Source organism: Acartia tonsa, chromosome 12 (assembly GCF_053477335.1).
Source record: "Acartia tonsa isolate MP-2025a chromosome 12, ASM5347733v1, whole genome shotgun sequence".
NCBI lineage: Eukaryota > Metazoa > Arthropoda > Copepoda > Calanoida > Acartiidae > Acartia > Acartia tonsa.
In genome coordinates this window covers 24775229-24796654 of record NC_137271.1, presented here as the reverse complement: position 1 = coordinate 24796654, position 21426 = coordinate 24775229, and the positions used below count along the sequence as shown (strand labels likewise).

Genomic DNA, 21426 nt, shown 5'->3' with positions numbered 1-21426 from the left:
AAAAATGGAAATACAAATGGTTTATCATTAGATAGATAGATTAAAATGGCTAGATAAAAAGGGACGATATTAATTAGATTTTTGAATAAAAGTATCATGATACATAGATAAATATATTAATAAATAAAATAAATAGATTAATAAAAATATGGATAGATGGTATTTTTGAAAGATAGACAAATAAAAAAGAGATTTTATTTAAAGAAAAATTTGATAAATAGATAGATAAAGAAAAAAAGAATACAACTAAGGAAAACTAAAAAAAAGTTTCTTTTTCTCGTTGTGAAATTGATATATGACATTTATCGCTTTAATTGACCAAGAAACATTTTACTCTTTGTAGCGCAACTACAATAACGTTAAAGTTTTACAATTATTGAAGTTACTCTAAAATAAGAATTTATCCATAATGATAAACACTCTAAAAAATACTTAGCATTTAGGATTTTTGGATAATTTGCTAATTACCAGTAGGGGAGTGGTAATTAGCCTGTTAATTACACCTGTACCCAAAGTTTTATAACTATTTTATCCTATTCATGGACTAAAGAATTTTGGTTACTTTAATTAAATTTTAATATGTTGAATTAAATTTTTCACATAGAAAGGGTTATCTTATTTATCATAAATGGGGATGAACATCAATATATCTTCCATTGTCTTATCCCTTAAGATGATCATGATTATTTATATTTCAGATAAAATAAAATAAAAAAGAATTATTAAAAAACAACTTAAAATAAAAAAATGTGCACCTCTGTAATGACAATCTAGAAATATCTAACCAACACTAAAGTGGTTAAACCGTGAAATACAACTTTTTTCAGAAAATCATTTAAAATAACAGTTATGTTAAAAGTGTAATTGAAAAAGAAACTTATAAAATATATCATATTAAAAAGTGAAAAAATGATTGAAAAAGTTGTCAGCTCTGTCTTACTGATCAGCTGTTTTGTACAGCTTGTAAACTGTGAATATGATGTGAAAATTCACCGCCAGGGGGAGAGTGTAGCTCTTCAGTGCTCTACTGATACAAAGTAAGTATAAATATGTGCAAGAGGTTAAATAAAACCCAAAAAATAGTTATTTCTCGCATCGTATTATAAACAGCTTTCCGCGGATAAAAAATGTACAAATATAAGATTAAAACAATTGTTATATTCGTAGAAAACTGGATAAAATACAATGCTAGACATAACTTTTTCGTATGGCTAAGAACCGGTTCTAATCAAATAAATACGAGAAAAACTATTTTACTTATTTGGATACTATTTATCTCAGTTCAGTTTCAATCAAATAATTGTGTGTTTTAAAAAATAATCTATTATAAATTATACTATTTTATTTTCTTCTTGCTTTATATTTTACCAAATAGGAAAAAAACACAAAATTTGTCCCCCCACTTTGTGTATATTGATCTGTCACTTATATCCTCCTTTATGTGTTCCAGTTTTTTCTTCTATCATTTCTTTTATAATTTGAAAAAGAAAAAGAAACATTTTATCAATGTCAAATATATTGATAAATAAAAAACATTTAAAATATCTTGTTTCTATCTTCCTTTGGGAAGATCTCTCTCTGTGTTTTATTTTGCTGACAGCATCCATGAAAGCTAAGTTCAACAAATCATTTAGTCGGTCAATCGAACTTTAAACTTTCCCAACCTACCTAACTTGTACCTAACTTACTACAAGAGTTTATCTAAGGTCTGAAATTAATAAGACAAGTTTAAGAAACTTTCATTGCTGGTTTAAGCTAAGAACTTATTAACAACATGTGTATAAGTATAGATTTATAATCATGACAACTACCTGTCCGAAGTGGTGGAGACCCTTTCGTCTGCTAGCAAATTGCCTACAGGGTGGGAACCCTACACTGATTTATATGGGTCTTTGAATCAGCTAATAGTGTCAAAAATATAAAGCAAAAATATACATATAGCTCATACCTAAATATATAGCTCATACCTATTCTATTCTATTACTAAAATGTACAGACATACCCTAAGTGTAGAAAAGAAAAGGCTTTTGTATTAAAAGATTTTTTATTTTTACGAGAGAGATAGGAAATATAATTAAGATTCTACGTTCATAAGTTTTCCCAAATTAGTTAATCTATTTTTCAATAAAGGCTAGCCAGACAGACTTATAGGTATAGGACAATGGTCAATAGTTTTGTTGTATACCCAATGGTAAGAAATAAAACTACCCAATCTGACGATTAAAACTATTAGTTAAAGAGTATTGAAAGCTTTTTTTATGTCAAATTTGTTTTAATTTGTATTTTTTTCAATTTCAAATTCCCAATCGACTGGAAAGTCTAATTTTTATTTTAATCGAAAGTCAATTTAAATTTGAAGGTCAATCTAATAAAAAATAAAAATTAAAGTTAAATGTTTATGAAGTGCATTTGTGTATATTTTTTATTAAAGCCGAAGCTTTTTAGCACTGTAGTTCTGTTCATCTGTCTGAAAGAATCGTCCTATTAATTTCAAACTGCACATGGGGATTCCTGTTATAATTAACATATAGAATATATTTTTTGAAGATTCACTTCTTAGGTTACCTATAGAAATAGCCTAAAACTGTAACATCTTCTACATAGAACAATTAAATCAGCCGTTACAAAGATCTTTTGCTTCAGGTGGTTCTTCTGTGTTTGGAGAACTCCGACTGGGGGCAAGCTGTGTGCCATCAACGAAACTGGAACTTTCAATTCTGTGTGCTCTGGAGCTAAGGTAGATAGATAGATAGATAGATAATCCATCTAAATTGAAATACAAATGTTTTAAAAATTAGAATTAAAGTGTTGATTAAATTGGGCCAGTTAAAATCCTTTCATATAAAGGATGTCCGACTTTTTAGCAAATATTTTATACAATTGGTTTTTTTTCTAACGATATCATTCTTATAAAAACCACGTACAGCTACATAATACTTTCACTGCAAGACTGTAAGTCTGTAAGTTTAATTATGACTGACTTGAGTATCCCATGTCTCAACTATATATTTGCACGACCTTTGTATAAAAGTTTATAATGTTTATTGTATATGGTAGGTGATGTTCTTTCTAGTTTGGCTTCGAAACTGATTGATCTTAAGCGGTTTTCAGCCATGCCAAATAATCACGCATAGCATCATAATACAGACAATTTTCCACGAATATTGAAAAACATAAAATTAAAACCAATTCTGTTAGTCAGGCCCTTAGCCCTTCGGGCTAACCAATTTGGTTTAAATCTTATAATTTTTTTATTTTAAAATCCACAGAAAGTTGTCTATGATACGTAGCTATACTTAACTATTATACTCCCCAAATCCAACATTCAAAATTTATCATCAATTTATCATCAAGTGTGTTATCCCCAGCCCATTTACAATATTGATGTAACACTTATAGACTAGAAGATTAGACTTCTCTTTGAAAATTATAAAATTAAATTAATTTTACATAAATTGTGCTAATTCATTTGGATGGAAAGTAAATCCTCTAAATCCAAACGTTAACCTGGTCTATATTAATTTTAAAAACAAAATTTTGTATTTATTTCTTACATTAATTTTAATTTTTTCAATGCTTCATTATGCCTCTTTTATAGACTCCAGAGGACCTTCAAAACAATGGTCTCCAAAGAGTACTTAAAAATTGGCATATATTATCTGATTTTTGTTGCATTTCAATTTTTTAAAAGACTTTTTATGGGTTTTATATCTGTAATCTAATTTTATTTAAATCCATTCTTGTTTTAGCTAAAGTTCTGGAAATAAAGAAAAATGTAATTAAAAAAAGAGTTTTAATGCTAAGATTCTTTATTTAAATAATCTTTTAGTAATTTAATTGAAATAATTTATCATCCATTCAGAACTTTTTGTTACTTAATGTAAATGATACAGCTTATACTGTCCAATAAAAAATGACGACATACAATACAAATGACCAATGATAGGCCAGTATACATTGTAATTGACCAGTGGTAAATTAAATACTGGCCTATCATTAGTCATTTGTATTTTATGACGTTTTCTTTTATTAGACACTAGACGCTGTTTCAATGTAAGTTTAACTTTAGCAAAGCACTTAACAATGTATTTTACATAGTTAGTTAGGTAATCTTTTTTATTTCATTTTTAATGATAAATATAAACAATGATAAGTTTTAGCCTATTTTAATTGGGGCTAGATCAATATAGCGTTTTCAATTTCAATGGGTATGAAAATAGCCAAAACCACTTATCTGATCGTAGAAATCATTTTAATCGGGTGTAATTTCTGAGATATTTTACTTCAGACAAAAGCCCTACTCCATAATAATTTCATCGGTTTTATATTATTATAAAACCTTATTAATAATAGATAAATGTAAAATTAAGCTCTAACCTGTCAAAAGAAAACCACACTTTACAACCCCTTTAACAATATCATTCAAGAAATCAAATGATAAGTAAAGAAACTTAGTATAAAATATTTGTAAAAAGCGAAGCTTTTCTATAATTAGAGTTTGTCTGTCCATCCGAAACGGTTAGATCTTTTTGTTAATTTAGACATGTTAAAATTGTCATATAACAGGTACGGTTTAGGATTCTTATAAACTCAATAATCGTTGCCAAAACGTCCGCACGTCCATTTAAAACAGGCATGTTTAATATTTTTTGACAACAACTTTTTGTGTGATATTATTATCCCATTAATATGAATCTTGGAACAATGATTCCTAGCACAACAATGTACAATATTTTGAGTGACCCAATTCTATAATCGAGTTCTAAAAATGTAAGCATGTTCTTTAATACAGTGTGTTTTTTTTATGAGAACTTTTTTGAAAGCAATTTTACCCCACTTATAGTTATCAGAATTTAATGGTTAATGGCCTATTTTCTTTGTTTTTTAAGGCAATTAATAGAACACCAAAAAATATTTCAGTTTTTATTTAAAGTACAGTAAAATCTAAATTTCAAAACTTAGGTGTCAACATATAAAAATGGTTTTAGTGCATTTTTCTTAAAAAATTAGATTTTCTGTAGTCGACTTTGGGGGGCCAGTACTCCCTCCCTGGTTGAGATATGACCTTCAAACTTTGATATGTTCTAGTACATGTCCCTAATAGTATCTGTATACATTTTTAGCTCTATATCTCAACTTTGAAGTGTTTAGCAGCCATTCTTGCAAAAGGTTGATTATTTGAGCATAAGAAAAATGCGCTAAAACCATTTTTAGATGTTGACACCTAAGTTTTGAATTTTAGATTTTACTGTACTTTTTAAATAAAAACTGAAATATTTTTTTGTTGTTCTATTAATTGCCTTAAAAACGAAGAAAATAAGCCATTAATCATTAAATTCTGATAACTATAAGTGGGGTAAAATTGCTTTCAAAAAAGTTCTCATAAAAAAAACACACTGTATTATCCTGTATTTACACAATTTTCTAAATCTTTATCCCTGCTATTAAAAGTAGAATATATGCATATTATAAATAAAATATAAATGTGTCAAAGCAAATGACCAATGTATATAATTATTTCATACATTAACTGGTGACATTGCCCGTAGCACACATTCTTTAATAGACAAAATAGATTTAAACCTGCCCTAAACCACCGAATAGAGAACTAATTCTGTGAAGTAGTTAACAAGATCTAATTAAACAATAAAAAACCTTACTACTTTATCATAGGACTAGAGTTTAATTCCCTAGCCTCTAGGGGCAGAGAGGCAGAGAGGGGATGAAAAAAATAGCTTAAAACCATCCCAACACCTCAATCTGAAGATAGAATGGCCAAAAACCATCACAGGAGCTATGTGAAGCTTAATTGGTTTATGAGATATTGAGATCTTAAGCTTCAGACAAAACAAACTTACTACTTTATATTATACGATGGTGCAGTTGAATATTATGGTTTAAATCCACTGTACCTAAGCCCTACAGGGTTCAAAAACCTTAATTGCTTGTTGCCAAACTTACTTAACTATAAAATATCTTTATAGGGACACATTATCTAAATTACACACAGACATATTTATGAATAAGTCTTTCCTTGTTAAAATAATTACTAGAAATAAAGTTAAATGCTTACATTGAAAACATATAATATAATATTAAATGGATTTAAAGATTAATATTTACATATAGAATTAACATGTCATTTTATATCATTACATTTACATATTCATTTACAAGGTTATAGATAGATATATCTATAATTGTAGATAGATAGATTTAGGAAAGTTTTTAAAATAAGACGTATGGATAGACTATATTAATCTATAGAAAATCTATGCTACATTAAACATTAAAATCTATAAGGAGGGAGGGGACATTGGGCTGCAAATTACACTGGTACCCAAAGTTATAATTCTAAAACTTTGGGTACTTTATAAAATCTTGATACATTAATCTATAACCCATTGTCTTATACCTGAAAATATAGAACATTTATCATAGGAACTATGAATTAATTGTTATCTTTATGTTTTAAAAGTCATATATAGATAGATAGGACAAATATAGGTAGATAGATAGATAGATAGATAGATAGATAGATAGATAGATCGATAGATAGATCGATAGATAGATAGATAGATAGATAGATCGATAGATAGATAGGTAGATAGATAGATAGATAGATAGATAGATAGATAGATAGATAGATAGATAGATAGATAGATTACCTACCATTAATTTAATACTTAGCTATGAATAATTCATCAATTATATGAATTAGAAGTCGTATATATGTAGTGCAATTATACATAAAACTATATAGGTAAAAGAATATTAAACAGTTTTAAACAAGGATGACAATATCCATAAAAGCGTAAAAGGAAGAATTTGTTGCAAAAAACAGTAAAAAGACTAACTCTCATATTTAGGATTTGATTACATAGATGCCTCGCTTATAATATTGTACTTTTTAGTCCTAGGAATCATTATTTAAAAATCAGATGAATAGGATAATTGTATCATACAAGGTGCTGTTAAAAAATCAGCCATGTGACGTCATAAAAATGAGGGATTAGGGGTTTTCTTTCCCACTTCTCCTCTCATCTCCCTCATTTTTATGACGTCACATGGCTGATGTTTTAAATACTTTGTCCAGCTACGTTTTAAATACTTTAATCATTATACTAAGTTTAAATAAATAGTCATTATTGTATTTCAATACAACTTATTATTTGCCCTATGATTAATATTATCCTTGTAAAAAATCAATAAATCCAAACTGCAATAAAAAGAACTCATAAATTGTGTGTACAATATGATTATTACAAGAATGCATGGATAGGCTAATAAAAGAAAAAATAACTTCTACTCCTTAATGATTAGATTATGTTCCATTAATCTAAACAAGTCTAATGTTCTAAGGCACAAATATCCAAACTATTGTAGATATCTAACACTTTTTATAGCATTATTTTGGCAGAGGTTCGAACCAATCACCTCAGAGTCGCAATATCCCTGATCTTTTTATACACTCAAAACAAACAAAAAAAATACACACTCATAATTGTGTCAGTGATTAAAAAGGACAATGGCCGATGAATTGATTACATCCCTAATGATGATACATAAATTTACCCCTTCTGTCTTTTACAATTAGTAATTGAAACGTATTGACACTAAACTTTATGAACCAACCAATTAAAATTCAATGAGTGTCCTCGAAGTCAACGAATAAGGATTTGTAATTATAAAACTTTGGGGGCTAGTGTAATAAACGGCCCAATGTCCCCTTCCTCCCTGTGATTTTGTAGTAAAAATTTGGTCAAGGTTAATTTCTGGTGTTTTCATGTTAACAAAAAAAACATATCATTATGAAAATAACAGGATGTCTTTCTGTTTGTTTATTCCGAAAGAATTTAAATAGGACATTTTTGTTTATAAGAAAAGATCTCTCTAACCGTTGAAAGATATGTTTCTCATTTTACAGTGAAGCTTTTTATACGTCTTGACAAGGTTTTAAGCAATCTTAAGGGAGGGTTCTACCATCCCGAAAGAAATTGTCCCCCTACTAAATTTTTTTTTACTTTAAATTTGAAACAAACAATGGTGTAGAAGTAATGCTTGCGGTAGCCTTGGTTTATATTTTTTTAATGGATTAATTGTTATTTCTCTTATAGGAAAGTATGATTGGACATAATGTCTGTTACTTAAAACTCTGAAACTGCAAGTAATTTTTTTTGTTCAAGCGACCCTATCAAATTTAATTCTAACTTACGATAGCAAATAATTTTTTTAGCCATATGTAAAGCTATCTATTTTGCAATATTATAAAAACACCATTGTATTTATAAATTCACTGGCTTTCTATTGGGTTATAATTTGGTTTGGTTAGTATTTTTATTAGCGCAGCTACCTTATAATTAAGGTATTGTAATTTCGTACATCCCATATAAGCTTTTTTCCTTTAAGGTCGGTCTGTACGTTAATACAAAAATTAGGGATGTTCTATCGATTTTAAACATTGCGTAAAAGTTATGTATAATTTAGAAAACGTAGCAACTCTATAATCAATAACAGTCCGTATGTCTATTTTTAAAATGATGATATTTGGCTTTTTTCAAGACAACATTGTATCAAATATTATCAGTCTATTTACTTGATTTTTGGAATATGTATTCCTTGGATCAATAGTTAGTAAGTTAAGTTATAAGCTAACCATCTCTATAATCATGTCTTAAAATGTAAGTAAGTTCATATAAAAATTCTGTAGTTATGTGTAGATCTAAATATTATAATATTGGTAATATATATCTGTTAATGTTCGTTTGTCTTGCCATCTGACTTATTAAGCTTCGCATTTATGAGTGTTGTCATCCTTGTTTTTATAATAAAACCTGCTGCGCTAATCATGCACAACATTATTCTGTTTGTTAATACTTTTTTCTAATTTGGTTAGGTTGGTTATTTTTTTGTTAATGGAATAAAACATTCAATGATATATGGGTAATAAAAGAAGAATTACAACCAGGGCTCGTCAGCCACCGTAAAGCCGCCTGTAAGCTTTTTTAAATTAAGAAAATCATCTACAAGTCTAAACCTGACCCAAATATGGCAACCCCTCTTTAAATTTTTTTCTTAAGCTTCCAATCGGGTGTAAATTTGAGGTTTAGTCAAGGCTGCTGCGCGGCTGCCGAGCCTTAATTACAATAGATAATAACTATTTATCCTGAATACTATAATAGTTGCATGTGTCTGTCTTATGTTGTTTAAGATCTTAAAAACGGTCTAAACTGCTACATGTTCGTTGATTAGAAAGATAGAATTTATATAAAAACAATTCTTTTCTCAGTATAAAAATAAATATGTATGTATATAAATTCTTTTTGATTATAATTAATTATTATAACTGTGAAAAATATTTGACTAATTAAATAACATTCCATAGAAGTTCTTTTCAATATAATATTCAGGGATAAGACAATGATAAATTGATTTACATCCCATAAGAGGATAAACAATTTTTGGCCACAGCTAGTTTTGAACTAACCAACCAAGAATCTAAAGTTTTAAAAATTTTGGGTACCTGTGTAATATCCAGCCCAATACCCCTCTTTCCCTACCTTCCTGATAATATCAACAATTGTGTACATTCCCTTTCGCTAAATATTAGGTAGCCCTATATTAAATCACTAGCGGTCACGCACCTAGAGGCCACTAGGGTCATTTGAGGTGATGGGTGCTTAAATTCAACCCCTCCCCCAATTTTTATAATAGTTTGATTATTAATCAATCTTTGTATTGATTAGCTGTTAAAGCTTTAGGTATCTCAAGGTATTACTAAGGGATTTTTTTGACCCTCCCCCCCCCCCCCCAAGAAATTTTTTTTTAATTCAAGGTACTAAAAGCAATATCTCTAATAAAAACAATAAAATAAACTTCCTTTTTTTAGCCTATTATAAAAGTAAAAATATCTTTATTTTTTGTAAAAACACTTTTATTGGTTTCTAATAATAATTAATGCCTTTTCAATAGCATAGCAATGTATTGTAGATTTTTTCATACTTTCAATTACCTTTATATGTATGTATGTCATAGAATACTATTCAATTATAGCTAAAAGAAGCTTTAGAGAATGTTTTTAAAAATACAAAGAAGATAAAGTATAGAATTGAAAACCTCAAATATATCTTGGAAAATTGAAGAAAAGTCGCGCTGGCGCAATAAAAAATTATAACCAACTTGAATTGTACGATTGTCCAGTTTGGACAAAACTGAAATACTGCTTTTAAAAAGAAAATATATTCTACACTATAAATATTTACAATATATATTTTATAGTTTATAATGGATCTTGTATTTTCCAATTGATTTGTATATTTTAATATAAGACAGAGTCAAAAGACTTTTTTAAATCATAAAACTATATTATATGTTGAGACAAATGGGCATAGAGAGTTCTGCACTCCATTTATTAACAATGTAGATTCTTTTGTTCACAGTTGAATTTTTTCTATGGGATTTGTATGGGTATTAAAAGAAGACAGAGTCAAAAGCCTTTCTGCTATCAAAAAAATTTATTTAGGAGGAGACAGGTGTCCATATGAAGGGAGATGGGGAGGTCTGCACTCTATTTATTGACAATGTGGATTCTGCTGTTCATAATGGAACATTCATCTGTTTGTTAAATCAGGTAAATTAAACTAAATTATTTTCCTAATTTACAATAATTCTTCTTTACAGTAAAGCTTCTTACAGGTCCAGGAAAGGTTTATAACTATTTTTAGGTAGGACCTTTACCCTTCTGATGTACATACAAAAAAAGGATATACTATATTTATAAAAGAATTTTAACGTTTGTTTTTAAAACTAAAATTTGACATGGATGGTTTGACATAATTTTCTTTTTTATAAATGATTATTTTAGGCAGAAACATTTCGGCCAGTGAGAAAACAGATAGATCTTCAAGTTGCTACTCCAACTCTTGTTAACATCAACATAAAAGAAAGACATCAGAGATTCTACAACACTTCTGCAGATAATGTTATAGGTAAGAGTGTTAAAGCTATTTGCTATTATTATTTTATAAAACTAGTTATTTTTAGTATAAAAACTGACAAATAGAGAAAAATTTTAGTCCATTATTCATACAAAATGATATAATAAAAACACATCTGTGATTAAAATTAGAACCATGATATGTATTTATATCAATCTATCTGTCTGTCTTTCTATCCTTCTAACCATCTATCCGTTTGTCCATCTGTCGGTCTGTCTGTATGCAGCTCTGTATATCTTCAGATCTTGATTACCGCTATTTTTTTAGGCATTTAAGTCCTTTTGATGGTTTTAAGCTGTTTTCTTACAAATTTACCCATTTCTGTTTCTTAATTTTAGAATTGGTTCCTGGTGAGACAGTCGAATTTGAGTGTGAAGGTTTTGGAGGATTTCCCAGCCCCAATATTCATTTTATTCAACCTCCAGTATTTCAGGTAATATTAGATATTTAAAACAAGTACCAGCAGTACCGAAGGATCTCGCTAACTGCTGAACCGATATGGTTCACCTTTACAGCGAAGCTTCATATAGGTCCTGGTAAGTTTTATACTTTTAGGAGGGAGGGTACCAACACCCTTCCAAGAGAAATCGCCACTAGTATATAGATAAAAAGATAGATAGATAGGTTTGTTGATTTATAGGTACATCTTTTGATGGAAAAAAAGATACTTTTTAAATTCGAGAGATAAATTGTAATCCATTAATATATCTCTGTATACTTTTTATTTGTAGAGTTTTGAACCAACCTGGCGACCTTTAATTCAACCCAGTCCAATCACACAAAACCAGGTAGAGAAATCACATTTGTAGACTGTTTCATTCGCGTTGGGCGATTCTTTCATATATTTTATTACATACATTTTATGTTGGAATTTCATGTTAATACCTAGTTGATGTAAAATTAAGCTATTAATGTAATGTTATCAGAGAGGGAGGGGACATTGGACTGTCAATTACACTGGTACCCAAAGCTTTATAGCAACTTCATATAATTCGTTGGGCTAAGATATTTGGGTCCTTTTATGGAACTGTTTTGGTTAATTCCAGCAAATGTCCAAACTTTTCAATCAACAGTTTAATCTACATTTGGGATGTACATTGATTAGATTATCATCCAATGTCTTATCCCTTAAGACCCCTGAATGTTATAAACCTATTTCATGTACATTAACCAAGCACAGACTTTTTAATGATCATTTTTGTAGGGGGGAATTTTAATTAATTTGCAAAATATTTTAAGGATTTTTTTTCCATCCTAATAGTATAAAGTAGTATGATTTTTGTCTGTAGGATCTCGCTAACCACAGAACTTATAATGTTCTCCTTTACAGGGTAGCTTTTCATAGGTCTTTGGAGGGTTTATGACTATTTTGGGGGAAGATACCACCACCCTCTCAAGAGAAATTGCCCCTAGAAAAAGATGCCCCTCCCAGAAAATTTGTGTAATAACTTTTTATTTATAAAACTACAATTGAAAGGGGGGGGATCGACTTACAACCCCCCCCCCCCCAACCTCAAGGGTCATAGAGGCCTCTAGGGACGTAGACGTAAAGTGATGTCATATAATAAGTTTAAGACAGATATCTTCATTAAACCACTGAATAATACATTTTTTTGTTGTAAAAGATAGATAATAAATACAGTGTGTTTTTTTTATGAGAACTTTTTTGAAAGCAATTTGACCCCACTTATAGTTATCAGAATTTAATGATTAACGGCTTATTTTCTTCGTTTTTTTAACCATTTATAAAACATTAAAAAAATATTTCAGTTTTTATTAAAAAAGTACAGTAAAATCAAAAATTCAAAACTTAGGTGTCAACATCTAAAAAAGGTTTTAGCGCATTTTCCTTAAGCTCAAATCTTCTACCCTTTGCAAGGAAAAAATTGGATTTTCAGTAGTCCACTTTGGGGGACCAGTACTCCCTCCCTGGTTGAGATATGGCCTTCAAACTTTGATATGTTCTAGTACATGTCCCCAAAAGTATCTGTATCACTGTGTAACTATGTATCTCAACTTTAAAGCGTTTTGCAGCCATTCTTGCAAAGGGTAGAAGATTTGAGCATGAGAAAAATGCGCTAAAATCATTTTTAGATGTTGACACCCAGGTTTTGAATTTTTGATTTTACTTTACTTTTTTAATAAAAACTGAAATATTTTTTTTGATGTTCTATAAATGGTTATAAAAAACGAAGAAAATAAGCCGTTAATCATTAAATTCTGATAACTATAAGTGGGGTAAAATTGCTTTCAAAAAAGTTCTCATAAAAAAAACACTGTAATTGGCATATTGATAGTTAAATAGCCAGTAATAGATAGAGAGATAGACCTATAGATAGATAGCTAGGCCAATAAAATGATGAAATTAAAAATGATTATATAATCTTTTGAACCAAATATCGGAAATATTGGGAAAATCTCTTATATCGCGATTTCCCACATTTTAGATTTGAATTCCTGGAGATTTGAAATCCTCTTTTTGCTTACTTTTAAATTGAGCATGGATCCTAAGGGATAAGATAATGAAGGATAACATGATGTATGTTTCCAATGATGATAAACACCATTGCTTAATTTGAAGATTAAAATTATTGGGTTGAAAAGTTTGGACACTACATGTCTACAATCAACAAATCACAATTAAATTAACCAAATCTTTAAATCTTATAAATAAGATAACATGGTCTTAAAACTTTGGGTACCAGTCTACCTGAATTTGCCGATTAAGTAAGGTTTTTGAGAGTCCTGCAGGTTTAGAACCTTCCTCTTATGTTGGAATCTAGTTTTGATGGCGAGGATTACAATATCGTAAGTAGCAAAACACAACAAAATACATTAACAGACGAACAAAGTAAATTATAAAGCGTTTGACAGTGGTCACCAAAAAAAGGAAGAAAAAGAAAGGGATGATGTAAATAAGAATAAAGTTAGGATGAGTCTTCTTGTTGCATGACCAATGGACTGACAGACAAAGTAAGTTGTATACAGGATACCTGTTAACAAAAAATAAATGTTTTGAATATATTCATCCTAAATGGCAGCCTATAAATCAAATTCCCACTATTGCGTTACGGACTAAAGGACGGACAGAAATAGTGAATGATAAAGTAGCTTCGCTAATAAAAATTATCACAGTGGGTTAAACGTTCCATTAGCGATTAATGAAATTCTCCCAAATATTCCTTTTTGTATAAATCTTAAAGATCAAAGTTATCGAACTTGGAATGGATGAAAATATTCTTAAAAACAATTCAATAGATTAAAGTATTTATTTTTGGCCCAAGATATTTCAGCACCCCAGCAAATTAATAGCTTTAGTATTGCTTATGTTTTTTTTATGCTTTTAACATCAACAATATAACTGACTACGACCTGAATCGTAAAACTAATGCTAATATGATAACGATACTATAGTTGCTAAAATAACAGAGAAAGTTTTTTTTTAACTTTTACTTCAGAATAAAAGTACCTTTCTAATTTTAGACCAATAAATATTATATTTTGAAATGTCTACTTTTTCATTTCAATACAAGATGAATAGATACTATATCCTTATATATAAAGTAGTAGGTTTTTTTGTGAGAGAGAGAGAGAGAAGACAAAGAAAGAAAAAAGAAAAAAAATTAAAGAAAGAAAACATAAGATTTATAACACAAAATTATTTTTAACTTTCCTTAAAATTTAGATCAATAATAAATTAACTTTTTACCTCTCCTGACGGAAGTCAAATATTCTTACTTTTTTACATGAATGAAAGGACTGCAGTTATAAAATTTAACTAATATCATATCCAGTAAGTTTTTTTTTGTCTGTAGCGAACCTCGCTAACTTCTGAACCGATATGGTTTTTAACTATTCTGGAAAGGGTATCTCCACCCTCCAAATAAACAATGACAACCCCCCATAAAAATATTTTTTTTACTTTTTTTTAAAAAAACTAAATTGAAAATGGAGGAGAGGAGCGACTTTCATTCCTCAGATCTTTAATACCCCTAGAGGCTTCTAGGGGGCGTAGCCGCCAGAAATTATATAAATACACAAAAATCCGTTAAACTTAAAAAGGAATTTCTAGCAGAATTTTGTTTACGTTATTTATCAACAAAAATCTTTATCAGCAATTCTATACTCTAAAATTAGAAATGTTCGTTTGTCTGTTTTTTTTTATACTTTTTATGATACTTTGTATCTGTCATATAAATTATTTTACAAAATTTGTTTATTTGGATGAATCATGCAGGGTGGGAGGGGACATTGGGCTGTTTATTATACTAGTCTCCAAAGTATTATAACAACATTTTCTTATTCTTTTGCTTAACAACCTTGTGGATATGTATTGAATTTTGATAAATTGGTTCATTTAGTTAAGTGTCCAACCGTTTCAACCACTAATCTAATGAAAGAGTATTTTGTGTATCATCATTGGGGATGTACATCAATTTATCGGCCATTGTCTTATCCCTTTAGATCACTATGAAATATGTATGTAATTGTATCTATGTCGAAAAAAAAAGATTGGACAATCCTATTTATGTATGATTCATTGTATTTCCGAATAGAAATCACGAAAATAGACAATATATGTATGTCATGTAAAATTAAATCTTTTTTGAATATTTCATTGCGAAAAGCGTTCCTTTTCTATAATTAAGGGCTTTGAAAAATGCAAATAGCTAGCTAGGTTAAAATTAATAAATAATGAAAGGAAAAAGTTATTGAAATGTCAATGCCCTATATCAAAAAAAGTTTTGTTTATCCTTTAAAATCATTTATTTAATTTATATATAATTTATGAGGTAACGCCTTTCATATAGACTAGTTTTACTTTGGTAGTAAAACTACAATACAATGTTTGTTTCTTTGTCCTTCCGTGTATCTCTCTTTCTCTCTCTTTATCTCTCCCTCTCTCTCTCTCTCTCTCTCTCTCTCTCTCTCTCTCTCTCTCTCTCTCTCTCTCTCTCTCTCTCTCCTTCTCTCTCTCTCTTTCTCTCGTTCGCTTGCTCTGACTACCTATCTATCTAAATTTCTATCTATCAATCTTTCTAAATGGCTATCTTTATTTCTATCTATCCATCTTTATATGTCTATCAATCTATCCATCTATGATTCTATATATATCTATCTATCTTTTAAAGACCGAATAGAGTTAAATTTGAAAAGCTATGCTACTATAAATTTGGCCTTTAAGTGAAAATTAGTATTTACAAATATACATTAAAAATACAATTACATGTTGTTAAAATGACACTTTAAATGTTAAATAGCTAACTATCAAAATATTTATATACATTTTAACAAGGACGTCCATGAATTGTATGCAGTTAACATCATTATTAAAAAGTAATAGGTTGTCTATCTGTCTGTCTGTGTGCACCGAAGGATCTCGCAAACGGTAAAACTGATTTGTTTCTACTTCTAAGAAAAATACCCCCTAGAAAAAATTACCCTCCCCACTCCAAAAAATATCTTTTTTATCGAAAAAAAATATATGTAAGTTTAGTAATTGTCAGGTAAGATATAGGTTTGTTCTTGGCCCAAACTGCGTCATAACAAAAGACTTATTGGAATGTCACAAAAGTCGTGCAATAAAATTATAGAGAATCTTCGCCACTCCTAACAATATATAAATTGCAACAGTGAAAAGTAAACAAATTAGAGGCACAGGTGTGGTGTTAGTTTAATAATTTTGGAAAGAGGTCCTTCACGTCCGCATATGGATTCTAAATATACGTGGACATTGTGACAGGAAAAAATTTAGGTTTCCCCTTGTTTATTGGTCAATTCGTTAATCCAGTAGGATCGGGGGGGATTGGGTAAAGGGTGTTGATGGGGGATATCGTTATTTTAGCCTTACAAGTTTCACTTTATTAGAGACATAAAATTCCAAGTAATAATAAATCCATTCGTTGTGTGACGTCATTAAAATAAAGGATGAAAGGAGAAGTGGGAAGGAAACCCCTGAAAGAGAGATGGATCTATTGACGTCTGACGTCACATGGCTTTTTTTTTTAAAGACACTCGTGGAGCTTCCATTCGTCGGCATAGTGTTTCATATTCCAACAAAGATAACAACGTCCAAGCTTTTTATTTTAAGGGGGTAAGAATGAGGGGCTTCAAATGTTTGATGGGGGAAATATAATGTTTTTTTTTAATTTTAAGGGGTGTTACCTTAGCGGTTAAAATTTCTAGGGGGTTGTGGGGAGTAAACACGTACTTTCCCCTTACTTTTGGACGTATATGGATGACAACACAAGAAAATTATTGTCAAGAATTTTTTGGGTAAAAGTGCAGTTTTAAGGGCTTAAAATTATTGTGATATATGTACGGAAGTGAACTCCCACTCAATTTTGATTTTTGACATGTACAAAAATATCATCTAATTTGTTTATTCTCACTGTTAAAGTTTGTTGTTAGTCCCGGGGCTACTCTACAGGGATCTAAAGGGATAAGACAATGGCCGATGAATTGATGTACTTCCCAATTGATGATACACAAAATTACCCCTTAGATTACAATTAGTGGTTGAAACTATTGGCCATTCAACTTCAATAGAAGTCCCCAAAGTTTTCAAGTCAATAAATAAGAAATTGTATTACAAAACTTTGGGGACTAGTGAAATAACAACCCATTTAACCACGTTATCTTATAAGTTGGCTTTTGGTACTTATATTGAATTTTGATTGGCTGAATCCAAATAAGCGGCGGCGCCGTCTAAACTTTTCAGCCAATAATTTGGATCACAGGAGGAGAAATTTGGTTTATTATCATTGGGGATGCATATCAGTTTATCGTCCCTTGTCTTATCCCTTAAGATCCCTGCACATTATTGCTGCTTCCTTTATTTCCATAATTAACATTGAATTTGAAAATATGAAATCAGATAAAAAACTAAAAGTTATAAAACTTATTTATCGCATCGTATTATAGATAGCTTTCCGCGGATATTAAGTGAAAAATAAATAATATTAAAACTGGTAATAATTTTCAGATTTTTATTTTAATATTCGTGGAAATTTGTCTTTAAAAAAATGCTAAACATGCTTTTTTAGTATGGCTGATAACCGATTCTAATACGGCGGATATTAATCGGTTTCGAAGCCATACTGAAAAAAATAATTGTTTAACTATTTAAAATAAATTCATTATCTAAGGACACATACAGAGAAAGGTTAAATTAACAAAAACTTGCATATTTGGCAGGGATCTCAAGGTATAAGACAATTGTCAATAAATTGATATACAGTCCCAATGATGGTAAACAAAATTACCCCTTCAGTAGAAATATTAGTTGAAACATTTTGTATATCATTATCAAGATTCAATAAAAGTACCCAGAGTTTTCATGCTAGCAAATTAGAGAACATATTGAAAAAACATTGGATATCTCAATAGTTTTAGGCCCAGTGTCCTCTCCCTTTCTTCCTGACATATTTTGAATATTTAAAAGTCCTTGCAAATTAACTATCTATCCATTATTCTATCTTTCCAGAGGGGGAGGCGACATTTGACTGTAAATTACACTGGTACACAAAGTTTTATAACCCTGATATCTTATTCTTTAGCTCAAAAACTTTATCGAATTTTCATTACTTGATTTCTAACAATTTGTGTCCAAACTACAGGGGTAATTTTGTGTATCATCATTGGGGAAGTACATCAATTTATCGGCCATTGTGTTATCCCTGACGTAATTGTGAATATTAACCTGCCCTTTAAAATTTTTCTAAATAGTTCCATTAGTTTTCTCTCTATGTGACATCATTTGCAAGAGACGGGTTTGTTAGTCTGTAACATTATTCAAAAAAAAAATTCGAAAATCCCGAAATATATCAACCTATAATATAAAGTATTAAGAGTTTTTTCTGTAGATAAAGATCACGGAAATGGCTGGTCCGAATGAGTAATTCTTATTAGGGTAGGTTTATTTAGTCTTGTAGGGGTTTTAGGCTATTTTCTGACAAATCCGTCCTCCCCTAGACCCTATGGACGAAAAGACTATTCTATTATGACGTCATTTTTATAGGCACTATAAAGGCCTTTCTTAAATATTAATGTATCAGCTTATTATGTCTGCATAGTTGTGCTGCATATCGAAATAGCGTGAAGTATTTTAATACAGACAAGAATTTAGTTGCTCCGCCCTCCCTCCTTTTATGGTTAATTGAGGGTGTCCGCTCACCTTCGCCAAAAAAACACCTAATAAATAGGTTAAGTTGTTTCATAGACAACCAAGTGGGGGGTGGGGTAAGAGTTGGTTACCCCCCTTAAATCTTAAAACCTCTTTTTTTTAAGAATTATATTATATTATATTCAGTTGAGGAAAGGCAGTCAGGGCTAGAAATCAACCTTATTAGACAATTACTCAAAGCCCAAAAATAATGGACTTAAAAGTGTATTAAACTGTATATAAGACATTTGTGGATATATTGATACCATTAATTTGCCTATTAGATAAAAAAAAGTATGTTTTTTTAATATTTTTCTCTTGCTACAAATCAAATTTCAAATTTGAGTCACCAAAAATGCTTAACTAATTTTTGCTCTAGAAGAATCATTTTTTGGAGTTAGAAAGTGCTTAATACCTCATTTTAATCGCCTGACATTGCTTTATAATATACAGGTAATGACTTGGTTGTTTATAGAACAGCTGACTAAAAAACCGAGGTTTTGTGATAATCCCACTTTTGTTGTTGCTCCATAAATGATATTTTTTTTCTTAATTTTTTTGGCTGTAAAGAAGCTTTATATATTTATATAACATCCACCTAAATTTGACTTTTGATATATTATTTATAACATCACCAGAAGGAATTGAATTTTGGAAAAAAAATATCAATTTATATTTTACACTGTCATGCATTGTTCTTGTTCTTGTTTCTAAAAAATATTTATATTATTAAAAAGAGAATTATTTAACGCTTCTATAGGTATGTTTATCATTTTTCTAGGCTAAATATAACTATAATTACACCATTTTAAAGTTAAACATCATAACGTATAAACTCACTTATTGAATCGGTCTGTATTATTAAGCTGCCAATCCTTTAAACAGCTGCATTTCATTATTCTATTATATAAAGTAGTAAGCTTTTTTGTCTGTAGCTTAAGATTTTGATAACTAATGTACCTATTGACTTCTCTGTTTTATGGAAGCTTCTTATAGGTCCCGGATAGTTTTAGAATATTGAAAAAAAATATTAATTTATATTTTACACTGCTATGCATTGTTCTTGTTCTTGTTTCTAAAAGATATTTTTATAATTAAAAAGAAAATTATTTAACGCTAGAATATAGAAGGCTGAAATTTTCATGGATTGAATATTCTCTCTCTTTCTATCGATACTCCATATTTTCATCAAGTTTTATTAGGATTTTTCAATAAACTGGGGTGGGCTATATCAATTCCTACATTTCAAGTTTTCATGATTTTCTCTACTCCTATTTAAGATAGATGGTTGAAATTTTCAGGGATTGAAAACTTTGATATTCTGCATAATTTTATCAAGTTTTATTGAGATTTACTTATTGGAGTCCTACCCCAAACGTAGGAGTCCCAAATGTTGGAGTGGACAAACGCAGGAGTCCCAAACATCGGAGTAAAACGTAGGAATGGGACAAACATCAGAGGTGGACAAATGTTAGAGTGGACAAATGTTAGAGTGGACATTGCTTAAATAAAACCTAGGAGTGTCTGCTATTTTAATAATATGACAATTTTGAATCTTTTTATACCCCTGTCTATAAAATAATGACTATGGCCACAGCGCTCAGCCCCCTGGCCTAACCTAACCTAACTAAGAAAAGTAACTGGACGAAGGGGGGGGGGGGCTGGGTTTATATAAAAAAAAATCAAAATTGAAATGAGAATTCAAAATTTTAAAAATAGTTTGGGACTCCTGTGTTTGTCCACTCCAACATTTGTCCCAAAAATCCTGCGTTTGTCCACTCCAACGTTTGTCCCACTCCTACATTTGTTCCACTCTGAAGTTGGGGACTCATGCGTTTGTCCACTCCAATGTTTTTTCACTCCTCCGTTTGGGACTCCTACATTTGGCATGGAACCGATTATTGGTTGGGGTGCTAGTTTGATTTCTAGATTGTTAAGTTTTCCTGATTTTCTTTACTCCTATTAAAAAAATTTAAAGAGGCTGGGTTTATACCACACATAATATATTAATGGGGGTAATTACCCCCCAAAAAATTACACTTTTACAGGAACCCCCCCCCCCCTGGATATCTCTGCACTCTCCCTTGTAGTGACTAGGCCAACTTCATGGTCTCTGGAAGCCCATTCAGTTATAAGAAGTTCACATTATAAGAGCACTCTTATAGCATCCACTCTATCATAGACGTCCAAGGGGGGAGGGTAAAGTGGCGATTACCCCAAAACGAATTTTTCATTTACCCCCCCCCTCATTTAATATTTACCTGT

At 30.1% G+C, this 21426-nt stretch overlaps 1 protein-coding gene across 1 annotated transcript in view; it reads left to right on the top strand.

The window, feature by feature from the left end:
- Positions 1-742: 742 nt before the first annotated feature.
- The window catches only part of LOC145333270 (uncharacterized), a 90209-nt gene continuing 69525 nt past the window's right edge, over positions 743-21426 (top strand). Inside the window, exons 1-6 of the mRNA XM_080178402.1 lie at positions 743-1037; positions 2644-2737; positions 10523-10630; positions 10865-10988; positions 11336-11430; positions 11729-11785. Coding sequence (XP_080034528.1) covers positions 910-1037; positions 2644-2737; positions 10523-10630; positions 10865-10988; positions 11336-11430; positions 11729-11785 — 606 coding nt within the window. The 5' untranslated portion in view covers positions 743-909. The remainder of the gene's footprint in view (positions 1038-2643; positions 2738-10522; positions 10631-10864; positions 10989-11335; positions 11431-11728; positions 11786-21426) is intronic.